At 32.1% G+C, this 14,927-nt stretch overlaps 1 protein-coding gene across 5 annotated transcripts in view; it reads right to left on the bottom strand.

Annotated features, from left to right (window-relative positions):
• Positions 1-5,114: 5,114 nt before the first annotated feature.
• The window catches only part of LOC123322982 (titin), a 147,434-nt gene continuing 137,621 nt past the window's right edge, over positions 5,115-14,927 (bottom strand). For all 5 annotated transcript variants that reach the window (XM_044911117.1, XM_044911115.1, XM_044911116.1 and 2 more), the window contains one exon: positions 5,115-5,359. In XM_044911117.1, coding sequence (XP_044767052.1) covers positions 5,202-5,359 — 158 coding nt within the window. In that variant the 3' untranslated portion in view covers positions 5,115-5,201. The remainder of the gene's footprint in view (positions 5,360-14,927) is intronic.

Raw genomic sequence — 14,927 nt, 5'->3', positions numbered from 1 at the left:
GTAAAAACTTACAATTTCTCATCTCAAAACACTCTTCGTTGAATATTTCACAAACAAACTACTGTTAGCCTTACAGATTAACGTCACGCAATGCCCTCTGCCAAAGAATAGTGTTCACTAGTATAATACTTTTGGAAACGGCTACAGATCGCGGATATAAGCCTGTATCAAGCCTCCCCATGTATCAATGCTCCCTAGTCTCCCCTATAATACGACAGACAAATCGTCATTATACTCAAAAGCTAAATTTCTTTTATTTTTATTTCGATATGTACGATAATATTAGAAAATTGTGCACCACCGATTGTTATAAAAGTTTCATGATGAGAGAATCATTTTAATGTGAGATAGGGAACATTACGAAGGTCAAAAAAACCCCATATGTAGTATCTAGATTCTGATTCACATGGTGTTCTCCAAATTTAAATGGAAATTAAAACCACTCCATCTCCTGGACGGAATCATCTATTCATCCGAAATTTGGAATGAAGATAGCTTCTATGAGTTTGAATTTTTATGGATTTAATCAATTGAATATATATTATTGAATTCAACCAAATTTTTGGGAATCTATACCGGGTGTCCCAGAGCTTTTAGGCCAGCAAATATCTCAGTTACCTGCGGAAAAAAAAAATTGAAAAAAATACTTGTCGTAGGAGACCATACGCTCTTTCATGCAGCATAGCAAAATCCACCCCCTGACAAACAACCCCCGAGAAACCACCCCTAACTTTTGTTTTTCAAATGGCACCCCCATGTTTGTTGTGCTTCAACTTACAGTTTTTTTTCATTTCTCATTCAATGATGTATCATGGTAGCTAGAATGGCATGCAGAATTATGGAAAATAAAAATACAAATGAAATACGAATTTATACGCTCAGCTGTATTGTTACTGCAACATCCAGATACCGTAGGAATAAAATAAAGCACAAAAAGTTCTAACATTTTATTGACTCTTTTTTTTCAACATCCACTTTTTCTTGTCTCTACAACGTGGACTGATTCGATCAGTCCAATTAACAGTACCCACTAACGAATTCAATTTTATCGAGTGACTATCTTTACAACTACATATTATGATATATCATTGATTGAGAATTAAAAAGAGCTGTCAGTTGAAGCCAAACAAACATGGGGGTGCCATTTGAAAAACAAAAGTTAGGGGTTGTTTCTCAGGGGTTGTTTGTCAGGGGGTGGATTTTGCTATGCTGCATGAAAGAGCGTATGGTCTCCTACGACAAGTATTTTTTTCAATTTTTTTTTCCGCAGGTAACTGAGATATCTGCTGGCCTAAAAGCTCTGGGACACCCGGTATAGATGGATTTTTGAAGTGGACACCTCACATAGAATATTTGTCGATGAAATTGAGTAAAGTAGGGTATGGAGTAAGATAAGATCTCTCCGTAACTATTTGAGCGAGCATTGTATAAAAGTAGTTTACTTTGCAAATTTTGAATCACTTTTGAGATATGGTATTTTATTTTGGGGAACAAGTCCAAGAGTGAATCACATTTTTATTCTACAAAAAATAATTATGAGAGTATTATTTGGATTAAAATTTTCAGAGACATGTAGGGGAACATTTAGGAAACATAAAATTTCAACAGTATATGGATTAACTTATTTGAATGTTTGATATTTTTTTTCAAGAACAAGGAAACAATGTTACAGCACACAACAATTCATAATCATCAAACAAGAACTATGGACATACATTATCCAAAGCATAGATTGAGAAGTGAAAAACATCCATCTTATAATTGTATAATGATATATAACCATTTACCAATTAGTTTAAGGGTTATTGATAAGGTAAAATCCATCAAGGAAAAAGTAAAAGAGATGTTAATTGATTTAGAACCATACTCATTGTCAGAGTGTTTTGATTTTAGGTTTAGTAATCCTTCAAATGGTAGTTAATTGTAAATGTATATTTTTTGGACACAATTTCACTCTATGTTGTACATAATTTGAAATAAAGATATTTATCAATCAATCTATCTATTGAATGTTAATTTTTGTTTTCATTTGATCGAATACTTACATCAGTTTGCTGAAGCGAAACTCAAGTAAGGGTCTTCAAAAATTATTTATTTTGAAGTAATATAAAAAGCAAGAATAATCTATAAAGTGATTCTTTCCATCTCATAACGAAGTGAATTTTAAATCTTAATGAATTTCATCAATGAAATAACTGTACCTACATCTTTGATTGCAGTGATAATTTTATTTGATGTTATTTTATAAATCGCACCTTTAATTTTTCGTACATTGATGTTGATTTATTATGATTGATTGATTGAATGAATAATCAGAATGATCTACTATGGAATTGTTCAGTTGCTCGGCCTGCTAGATCCCCTGGCTTGATTCCAGTCGATTTCTTCTTATAGGGCATATACAAAGCCCCAAAGTTTATGACGAAGAAGTGAATAACCGAAAGACTCTTCTTCTTAAAATTCAAATGATGAAATTACGAATGAGCCTAGGATGATACAGAAAGCAATAAATAATAGATATTCATAAAAGAGCTGAGGAATGTATTCAGGTGGCCTACATTTCGAACAGACCATGAGAGCCGTTTAGTTTTGGTTTTATTTCACCTATTTCTTATCCATCATATTATAGTTTATTCTTGCTTATTTGATGACTAAAAATAAATTATTGTTGAAGATCCATCCTTGAGTTACGTTTCGGAAAACTGTTGTATTGGATCAAATGAAAACTGAAATAAACATTCAATAATAAAGGGTGTTTCAAGTTACGCATCTATATTTTATTTATTCTTAAAAGAAACGCTCAATTTGAAACACCCTTTATATATATTTAATTGATTACATTCATAAAGATGCAAAATTCACTTCGTTGTGAGAAGAATAGGATGTTAAATATCGACACGATAGAAAAAATTATTGTCACTATCAAGAAAAAAAATCAATCCTCGGCCACGCAATATCATTTGGCGAATTGAATGAATAAATCTTACAGTTTACGCAGATATCGAAAAAATCATAAGGTGATTTCGTGAAATTTTAACTATTCAACTCCTGTCTAAATTTGTCTTATACCGTCCTGCAAATTGAATGATATTGGATTGCAGAATTGCAGTTTTCTGGAACCTCATGGAATAAGCCATCTTCATTCAAAATTTCGGATTAATGGGCGATTCCGTTCAAGAAATAGAGTGGTTTTAATTTCCATTCAAATTTTAAAACACCCTGTAAATCCTAATCTAGAACTCCTAGATACTACATATGTTTTCGTGACCTTCGAGGTGTTACTTTTTCTTTAAATATTTGGATGATGATGCCTCTGTCCTCAGACATCTTCTCTAAAGATTTTTATGTAATTTCACACAATAAAAATTCAATTTCAATTTTGAAGTAGGTACACGCCAAGGTACACGCATGTAGTAACTGCAGGAAGCATCATAATTGCACCCTATACTAGCCGTTTTTGTTTTTACGACGACGCGATTGTCGCGATTCTATACCAATAACATACCAACATACCAACCCTAGACACTACTATTTTATTTCGAGTCCCCATCGATAATGATAATAATCGCTCTCAGATTGTAGTTTGTTGGATCTTTACATCGCGTTCTTCTGAAGCAAGCATTCCTTTGTTTATTTTTTTCGGTGAAGGGGAACAAGGACTATTTGATTTGACAAGAATGAAAAATTCAGTTTCGTTTGATATTTTTTGTCGTCTGATTCAAAATTTGGATGAGTGGAAAATTGTATTTTTCACAAACTGACATATAAAGATGGCGGCCTGTGGCCGTCTTTGTATTTGGCCGCCCGCTTGTGGGGCACGTGCTGCACACCGGCATGCTAGGATCGGCCCTGCATTTATTTCATCCTTATATGTATGGACCATTCAAGAATGATTGCACAGATTACAGAGTAGAATGAATGTAGAATGAATGATTGACATATCGGGAGGCTTTGAAAAATCGAATTTAAGTTTGCAATAGCTCATAAGTTAAGACTTTCTGTTACGGGAAAAAGGAATTCAGGTTGGTATTGAGAATAAATAGTGATCTATAGACCTATTATATGTGAATCTATGCACTGACCGAAGATAATTTGAATTTTGTACTGCTCTGTCCTTAATTCAATCTGATAAATTGGAAATATAATATATATTTGTAGCAATTTTCTATACTGAATTCGAATAAATATAAAGTTTATACTATAATCTTTGATTTCGTCTTTTCAAATACTTTTCTAGGTTATATTTAAATTAGTTCTGTGATTGAAACTACAGAAATTATTGAACACGTTTTGTGACCAGATATTAAGCTGCATCTGGACTTTCAAGGGATACTTGTATATCAATCATTCTTGAATGAAAACTATACGTGTATTCTTTTGAATCAGTGGTGTCACATTAATTTGAGAAATATACATAAAGAAAAAATTAAGGTCGTAGAGAGATTGGATGAGAGAGAGAGAGGGAGAACTTTATTGAGAGGGAGAACATATTTGTTGAAATGAAGACTTAATTTCAATTATATGCACGTATGTATATAAAACTTATGGAATGAAAAAAAATTATTCCATAGACTGTAGGTGTTCAAAATGTGGGAGTGCTGGTAATTTGTCCTTTGGTGTACTTTCTCTGTCGTAGTGGTGAATTAGTGTTTCCAGCCCTGTTTGACCTCAAAATAGATTATACTATAATATTTTCACAAAATGAGTTTTTAACCCACGACACGTGTTTCGTTAACAAAATAGCATATTCAGGTGTGTGACGATCCATCAGTGAGATTGTCCATCATACTGATTCATTTATAAGGCAAACTTGAACTTTTTGAATGTAGTTTTAATATCATGCCAATTTTTTTTTTGTTGAAGTATATTATTGGTTATTCGTTTTGCAGCTTCGCTTTAGTTAAAATAAAATGAGAAATTAAATCATAGTTAATAAGTTAATCCTTTACATTTTTGCATTATTATTTCTCGTTCCTTGTGTCTCTCATCTTCCTCTGTGAGAAAATCTCCGAATAATAAATACTAACAATGCTGCTACTGAAAATAACATATCTCTGTCAAAGAATGTTAAGATTTTTTTGATATACGGGTAAAGGCGAAAGAAAATCATAGGAAAAATGTTACAAAATTTATTAGTGGGTACAATGTACATTTTTAGTAAGTATTTTGTTAATGTTACAAATAAGTATATATGGCACTTGTCAATGGTAGTTGTCAAGTGGACATGGAAGACCAGTTGACTTACCAACGGAATCGGACAATTCGGGAGGTTCGGGTCTTCTATAGAATTCTATTTCAGGGGAAAGACTTCTTGTTGTGCTTTTGTATCTATAAGTGCCATACATATGTGAGGGAACCCCTGAAAAAATATAAAATTTTGGACAATGTCTCATGGAACTTCATCTAATGGGTATACAGGTGGGCAAAATTAGTTGTCTGTGTTACTGAGGGGATCTCGAGAACTAAAGCAGATAGAAGTGAACGGATGACACATTCTCCAGCTCTTTTTTCCTGATTCATACAATTTGAAAACAGAATCGATCTATCATTCCTAGCTTTCGAGTTATAAAAAAAATTGAGCATTTTTAATAATGCTAAATTACTCACTTGTTTCAACTCCTTCTCGAAAATCATTATGATATTCTATAAGTACTTTTTTATGAGTATTTTGAATATGATTTTATAAAATTTTTCGATACAGTCATAAGTTCTTTTATCTTGATGCAAATGTTTTGCTGATTTCAGAAATGTATCATATGTAACTATCCTCCATATTTCATGAGAGAAAAATATGATATTTTTCCTGCTTTCTGTTTCACAATTGAATAATAAGAAAATAAGTAGGTAGGCGTTACCGTTATGACTGTTAAATAGGTATGCATTTATTTTTCGTGGACTCAGTACTTATCTGTGATCAGAATTACCGATTGTTGAATCAATTTTCCTATATGCATCTATTTCTAATTCAGCATTATTGAAAATGGCCATTTCCCAATATTTGTTCATAACTCGAAATCTTGAAATGATAGGTCGGTTCTGTTTCCTGTTTTTGTGTTCCTGTTTTTTAGCTGCTGCAGTCGTCGAGATCCCGTCAGTAGACAGGAATTTTGTCCACCCTATGAATCATAATTTCGACATAAATTTATTCCCAACATTCCCAATGATTGATGGATGACACGTTTTCATTAATTTTTATCTGAATTAGTGAAATATTAATGATTGATGGTGAAGCAATGATCTTTGACCACCGCAGTTTGATGGAGGTTTACAAAGAAAATATATCCTTTTTAACCACAAACACCACAACAAAGTTACATGTTAGAAAATACTTCCGATTAAAGCTAAATATTGATGATTTTAGGATTTTTAGCCAAAAATGGTTTCAAACGATTGAGTAGAACCTCGGGTAGAAATCATGAGTGAAAAATTCCTCTTCTTCTTTTTCTCTGTAAAAAGTTCAACTCCCGAAGAAAATGAGATAGGGAGTGGAAATTATTATTATAAGTTTAGGACCTGATTGCGCAAATTTAGTTTATAATTGAGCAAAGGCATCTTGATTGAATCCGAATTAACCAAGGGAAAAAGGATAAGCAGTATTCAAAAAAATTTTTTTATGACATTGTTTCGATAAAACACTCCCTTGTCATTGTTTTGGATAATAACAACTTTAGGGTCCACACTGTGAAACAATAAAATGCCAGTCACATTTTTAATAATGAAAGTGGTTGCCACTTTGTGACAATCGAATGCTAGACCGGTTTTTGTCCATTACAGGTAATATATTTAATGAAAAAGTGCACTATTGACATTTTTCAGTTTTGATTATTCTTACAGATAAAGCCACTCAAATTCGATTTTTGAGTTTAATTCTGTCATATTTGTTTTCGAGATAAAAATAAAGACTTTACTATTTTATGTAGATTTACTACGTCCAACATTTACATTAAGTTGCTCGAAAAAATATCTAACAATAATAATTGATATTTCGTTTTAAAAAATGTTTCAAGCTCTTTCGTTCAGTACTTTCGTAGGAGATGGCTGCACCACGCTCGCCCTTTTTCACGATTTTCTCGAAATCTGTAATTTTCTGAAATTTTTTTCAAATTCGGAATTTATTCAAATTTCGAGTTCAAAGTCAGAATTTAACAAAATTCCGAGTTCAATGTCGGAATTCAATAAAATTCCGAGTTTAAAGTCGGAATTTAACGAAAAATATTTTTAAAATATTATGTGTCCCATTTACGCCTTCGTACCTACCAAAAATAAATCTAGCACAACTCATTACATCAGATAGGATGGAGTAGAAGAAGTTCAAAAAGTGTCAGTGAAATGTTAATTTATGTTTAGCATTTTGTGTTATAATCCCAAAAAGGTATAAAATGGGATATTAATTATATATAATATACAATAAAAATAAATCTATGACACTCAGGCCCGGTTACAGGAACCTCCATTGAAATTCAATGCCTAATAAAAATTTGAAAATATAATTTTTGAAGGAAATAATGGAGGATTAAAATTTTAATGAAGCATTAAATTTTAACGGACTTTCTTACAACTGAGCGTATAATCTCTTAATATTTAAGTAGGTATATCATTGATTTGATTTGAATCTCGATTAGAATTGACTAGACTTGAATTGAAGTTTATTGAGACATTCTCATGAACTGATTTCTGTATCCTTCGAATCTAATAAGTAATAAGGAAGAGTAATTGAATCTTTTTATACAGGGTGATTCATTGGGAAATGCGCATACAATCAGTGTTCATAGAGGAAACCAATATAATTCCGAATAACGTATATTTTATAGATCTATCTTTTTTTCACAAAGATACAGGGTGATTCATTGATGTTCCTCATTTTTTCCAATTAATCATAACTTACGATTCACCCTTTCCTTGTCCGGAGTGCAATATGATTAACATAATGAAATAAGTCGTTTTTCAGCTTTTCCAGGTGTCGAAAAATTAATAATGGGCAAATTTCCAAAGAACTCCAAAATCGAATTTAAGATCATTTATGGAAACCGTTTTCCGTAAGTTATCCAACACGTAAAATAGTTGCTTCAAAATTCATAAATTTCTGAAAAATGCCCTTTGAAATTCAGTATTTATATTCGAATATGTGAAAACTTGTGACGTAGAATGCCTTTAGGGTCCAGTAGGTAATATTTGTCAATTCGACAACAGTGGAACCGACCAAGAAAATATAGAATTCTATATCCACAAATTACAGAAATAATTTTTTGTAATCCGTGGAAATAGAATTCTATATTTTCTTGGTCGGTGCCACTGTTGTCGACTTGACAAATATGTTGAAATTCGAAAAAGAATAATGTATTTCGATATATTTGAGTTATAAAGATTTTAATGACATATTTTGAAATTTAGGAAAATAGCCCATTATGTTCAAGGTCTGAACAGAAAAAAAATAAGACTTAATGTATTTGGTGTTTTCTCATACAAATTTTTCACCTGTTAGCTTGAGTCAAATTTAGATGTTACGAATATTGGTAGAGCATAATTTAAAAAATAATTTTTTCTCAAATTCTTTTCTGTTCGTATTTGGAACAAATTTGTTATTATCAATGACCAACTTTCAAACACCAAACACCTTGTATGTGTGAATCAATTATCACATTGGGCCACATTTGAAAAACAAATTTAAGTTTGAATATCTGAATACTTTTTCAGCTATAACAATCTTCATGATGAAAATGGAATGAAGCATTGTGTAGATACTGTTTGAGTCAGTAAATAATTCACTTCGCTAGTTCGATATCCATTATTATAAATAATAATATAAATATAAATTATGTTATACATTATAAATTATTTTAAATATTATTAAATTATAATTATTATTGACTGAATTAATCAGGCAAATCCGAAGTTGATCTTACTCTAGCTGAAAAAATAATTAGACGGCGATGACAAAATTCAGTTTTTTGGTGTTCTGCTTTGTATCTTTCAAAGTGTAAACAACAAATATACATTGAGTTCTACTCATTTTTCTCTGGTCTTTCCAAATTTGTGAATGAAAGTTCAAAATATTGATATACAGGCTGAATCTGGAATGAAACTTTCGTTATTTTTTTGTAAACTCCACTATGAACGAAGACCAAATGTTATAAAAATGTGTAGAGTGGTTCATAAGTTATGATTAATTGAATGAAAAAGGAACATCAATAAATTACTCTGTATCTTGGTAAAAGATGGCTATAGATCTATAAAATTTGGCTTATTTAGTAGCACCTCGGTGTCCTATAGGCATCTATCCTGTTTGTGTATGCGTATCTATATGTATTAATATACAGGGCGAGGGGCGAGTCTTTGACTCGTACAGATATTTCAAGAGTAGATTCTTGAGGTCGAAGGACAAACTTTTTCCTTTCATAAGCGTTTTTATCGAATGAAATGAATTTTCGAATTTATATTTTCCTTTATTTGATGATTTTTTTTCGAACAACGTCTTCCAGTTTTCTCATTATGATCATTATTCAAAATAAAAATACCAAAAATTCGAAGAATTCAACTCTTGAAACTAAGTTGAACGCCATTTGATGAATATTTAGACGTTCTGTAAAATGAAAGTATTTGTCATTTTTATCGTATAATGCGCCGATTTCGAGTAATTTGATGTTCAAAAATTAAAAAGTATCTGCGAGAGTATCTGTGAAATTTGAAAAATTGGATGCTTTGGCTAAATACAACTCTGTTTAAGAGATCCACAGATGTGTACTGTTACAGATTCAGCTAGAAGGTAATTTTGTTTTTCCAGGTGTGGCATACATAGCTTTTCATGAAAACTTAAAATTGCTATGTCTTTTTATCAGGGCCGAATAAAAAAAATGGTTTAGGAAAAAAGTGTTTCTTTTGACCTCAAGAATCTACTGTTAAAATATCTGTACAAGTCAAAGACTCGCCCTGTATAGTGATCAGCACAACATATTTCAGGATCCAGATGAATGCTTTCGAAATATGATTCTAGTCGGATATAAATGTATTGAGTATAAGTATGAATAATAATTTTCGGAGTGATTCTCAACTTCAGTATTAAAAATATAAATAGAACAAATCCTCCTTCTCTCAAATTATCCCATTTAATATTTGCACCCACGATCATAGAATTCTATCGAATAATGCAGCTTAGGTTCGAAAAATCGCACATCCTTCTGACGTCCAAACAAAAAGGTGAAATATGAAAGTGTTACTATTATTAAACGTATACATTCATCAGGTGTGTGAGTCAGTGCCACTGAGACGAAAAATGAACACGTCCAAAATTTAAAAATACCTCGACGTTAGAGATTGGGTGTTAGATGTATCATAGATGCGCAATTCGAGCAACTCAATTCGTTGAAATTCGGTATTTATTTATAACCATTTATTGGTCGCAGAATGCAAGCTTTACAGCCTCGAATTTCCATACCGATTTATTGTGACTGACTCTGATGAATTTGATGTATTCAAATCTGAGTTTTTCAACACTACATTAAGCACCGCATAATTCTGAAGGTTCTATTTCGGTATCAGGAACGGGAGTGTTACTTATCCCAAACTCGTCAAGATGCACAAATAGGTTGTATTTTTGGAGGTCGATAAACCTCCTTTCATTTTTATACCGATGACCTAAAATTCCAACAGTGAATATTGTTCAAGTGTCATTGTTTGCTAAAACAAATTCTTTCGAGGAAATTATTATATTTGATATAGATATATCGAAAAACCACCAAGGTTCTTTAGAGATATGGATTACGAAGGACGAATTTATTCACCCATAGTTCAAACAGTTTCAGCCCAAGCTCTGCGACCATGTCAAGTTGAAAATGATGAGAAAAATTTATGACCTGAGACAGCCTCATCGATATCATAACTTTCACGCTAAATGGGCAAAAATGCAAAAACTGTATTATAGAGTTATTGATTTATTCGATTGATCATAACCACCATACACATTTTCCTATTATTTGATCTGTATATTCTTTGTCTGTAGACAAAGTGGAGTCTACAAAATAATAACGAAAATCTTTTTACAGGTCCGCCCTTAAAAAAATAAATGAGAATGTTCCGAGTCGAAACAACACCCTGTATATCATTATTTTAAAATTTGATTTATAATATAGGAAATATCAGAAAAAATGAGAGGGACTAAATTCCCTTTTTCACTTTTCAACTTGAGTAGCATTAAGATGTTTCGTTAATTAGGTGGCAGAAATTCGAAAAACAATCAGATTGTCATCCCGAAATGGTAATTTTCCTTAGTTAATCAATAAATCAACTTTTTCTTATTATCCTAATTATTATATCCCAATATTATCGAAAACCTACAGGGCATGTCCGTTATAGGGACAATAATAACTTAGTCCCAAACATCCTATATTTGTAAGAAAATTATCATACCATTTATAACACTACAGCGAAGAAAGAATGGAGAATTGAAATAATGTTCATTTCGTAGAAAGTATACCTTCATTTTAATCAAGAATAACGTAGGACAGACAAAACCGAAGATAAAAACTAGAATGTTTTCTATCTGCGTCTAATTATTTTTTAAGCTTGAGTAATATCATTTCCTGATGCATTCTCGTTGAAATTAATAATAAATAAAGCTGTCCGTAAATACCTATTGATCAATTCAGTGGGAATAATAATTTTTTAGCTTATTATAATTACAATGATATAGGAAATCAAACCTAAAGCGTGATATTAGCTGCTTCATTTTATTTTTATTTTCTTCTTCAAAAATGTAAGAGGAGGGTGGAAAAATGATATTGCTCTTTTTCAGAAAAAAGGTGAGTAGATGTTTAACGTTCAAACTTTGAAATGTAGATTTATTGCAACGACGGCGACGGTATTTTTGTTCAAAATAGAGTCATGCTTCTATCGAAATGAACACTTTCCTTTTTCATATTTTTCTTGAAATGTGGTCCAATGTGATAATTAATTGACGCATACAAGGAGTTTTAAAGTTGGTCATTAATAATAATAAATTTGAGGTGTGTGGAGTTGGCCAAGCACTTTTCGATTTAAAAAAAAAAAAATTTGTGCTGAATATTTCTAGGTTTGTGCTACTTCGCGTCGTTGAAACTTTTCTCAATTCCATAAGGTTCTCAAGATATTCCACAAAATGTGGAATGAACCAGCGCAGCACTTTTAGATGAAATGGGTTAATGGCTGGAATAGATTGTGCTATACAGGATGTTTCCAAATTAGACGTGAACCTTGGAAGAGGTGTTAGTATTAGCTACTCATTTGCTGCCATTTGAGCCATATTTATTGATACCCAAAAATCAACAGTTTCCGTGGTATTTGAGTTCTTGTGTTTCGAAAAAATTCCACACCTTACTTCATTTTCGTAAATTTTTTCTATGTTGACCAAGTTTAATGAAAAAAGCAGAACTATCTGGTATTAGATGTTGAAAAAGAAATAGTATGATTTAAAAATTTGGTATATGAGGAGAAGAAAAATCAATTTCTAATATCAATTTGCCTGCAACGAATTCCACAATTCATGTATGAAAAAATTTGAAATTTGCAGGAAAATTGATATTAGAAATTGATTTTTCTTCTCTTCATATACCAAATTTTAAATCATACTATTTATTTTTCAACATCTAATACAAGGTAGTTTTGCTTTTTTCATACTTATCATATCTTTTTCTGATGAAAATAATCCAAAATTATAATCAAACTTGGTCAACGTTGAAAAAATTGACGAAAAATGTAAGGTGAGAAATTTGTTGAAAAACACAAGAACTCAAATATCTCGGAAAGTGTTGATTTTTGGTAATCAATAAATATGGCTCAAACGACAGCAAATGAGTGATACTACCACCTCCTCCAAGGTTCACTTCTAATTTGGAAACACCCTGTATATGTAGGTACTCTGCGCTGTTCGAATTTTCGCGGAATTACCTCTTATTTCCGAAAAATCGAAAATTATGATCAAAGTTAGTCCAGCACTTTTGTTTTTTCTTCCTAAAAATGAGTGGAATAATTTTTGCTACATATTGAATAAATGTGGCCGATACCTATACGTGACAGAAATCCATAATTGAACTTAAAACAGATTATACGAATTTAACAAAATGAGTTTTTAAACCACGACACGTGATTTGCTATCACGATAGCATCTTAAGGAGGGTGAAGGTGAGTTGAATTTTATCTTCACGTGTATGACGCTATGCAAAACTTGACGAGTCGTATGTTGTGTACGGAGGGTTGCGATCCTCAACGGTATGAATATTAGGCCTGCTGCCATATACACTGATTTTCAAACAATCAACTGATTTTTCCTCATATCCACCAATTGAAGCAAAGGTTGGAAGCTTTTTCTGAAAATTTCAACGGCAGAAATCAGCACAATGTGGCACAACTCTCTAGAAAATTTTCAACAAAAAAACATGATAGTGCTGGGCTGTTTTCGTTAAGAAAAAACAATATCTGCCATAATTTTTCAATGGAGATACAGAATTTACAAACTGATGATATTTCCATAGCAAATGCAATTGTATTGGGATGCAGTCTCGAGGTAATGTGACCAACATAAAATGAACTTCCCCTCAATATTTCCAAGTTTCGCGAAGAAAGAAATTTTTTCGCTGCCTTATATTCACTACCTGTAGGTACAACAAGAAAATATCGATAAAATACCCTATGCCAGTGACATACAGACCAATGCAATACTTAAGCTTGCATCTCTGGGTAAAAATATAATAAAATCGGTCATCGCCAGATTAATGTTGAAGTTGCAGTAAGTCAAACTTAGGCAATTAGGAGCTTCTTTGAGATTCATAAGTACATACTCGAACAACGATTTTCACCTGGTAGCTAATTTGCGAACTAGTATATTATTATGAAATATTATATCATACTTGGTAATTATTTTTGTGTTGAAAAACTAGTGATCAACCTCTGTATTAATTCTTATAGACCTACCATTTGCTGATTAGATCTCTCACAACCCTTATTCCACCCACAGGTTCATTCGAACAATTTTTGGAACGAGACCATTATTCATTTAATTTCATGCCTATTTATACATCATTCTGGGCAAACTTCCATGATCACTGTTTGTATTTTCATAAGATTGTTTCCATGCATGTGTATAGAATACCTATCTCATTTTTTTTTGAAATCTTACATTTGGATTATCAGAAGCCGTGTTTATCATTTCGCAAGTCGTTTTTTATTTTCATAAATTCGGTCTCGACGAATTTTTAAGTGCATTTTTCGACGGTCATCTTTCGACACGCGTATCTTCCGGAGAAATCATTGCAGACTCAAATGTTATTACATTTTCTGAAAGACCAAGTATTCTTATATTATATCTCAAAATTTCAACGAGCTCGATGCAACAATTCGGTCTTAACGATTTTTAACTGACCCCATCTTTTTGGGAATTTTTCGACACGCGTATCTCCAAATGTGATTCATATTGTAAAAGAGCAACTTCTTCTAGAAGTGGAAAATTCGAAAGGGGGTGAGGGGCGTGGACCCCATAGTCCCTGCCCTTGATTTTGAGATGATCACTACAAAATTTGAGTTATATGATGCTCACTACACCAAATTCAGTTGTTATCCAGAAATGAACAATTAAAATACAGATTTGTGAAGTTTATTTCAGAAGTCGAATCCTAGATAGACATAGAGACATGGACTGAGCAATGCCAGCATGAAATTGGCTTTTTTATAGAACGATAGAAATGATCGTAGGGAATTTAGCTGTTCTTTTTGGTTCACATAGAGCTGAGTGTGGAGCAATCAAAATTCTAGAAAAAGACATGCATGGCCGATGTTCAGTTTCTCTCTGTCACTATTTTTGGCCGTATTTCATGCATATATAGGAAGCGAAGGCACAGTCCATGTCTCTATGTCTATGCCGAGATACTACGGAATGGGAAATATTCAAGAATAACCGATTA

Source organism: Coccinella septempunctata, chromosome 1, assembly GCF_907165205.1.
Source record: "Coccinella septempunctata chromosome 1, icCocSept1.1, whole genome shotgun sequence".
In the NCBI taxonomy this organism is placed as follows: Eukaryota; Metazoa; Arthropoda; class Insecta; order Coleoptera; family Coccinellidae; genus Coccinella; species Coccinella septempunctata.
This window is presented reverse-complemented; position numbering and strand designations above follow the sequence as displayed.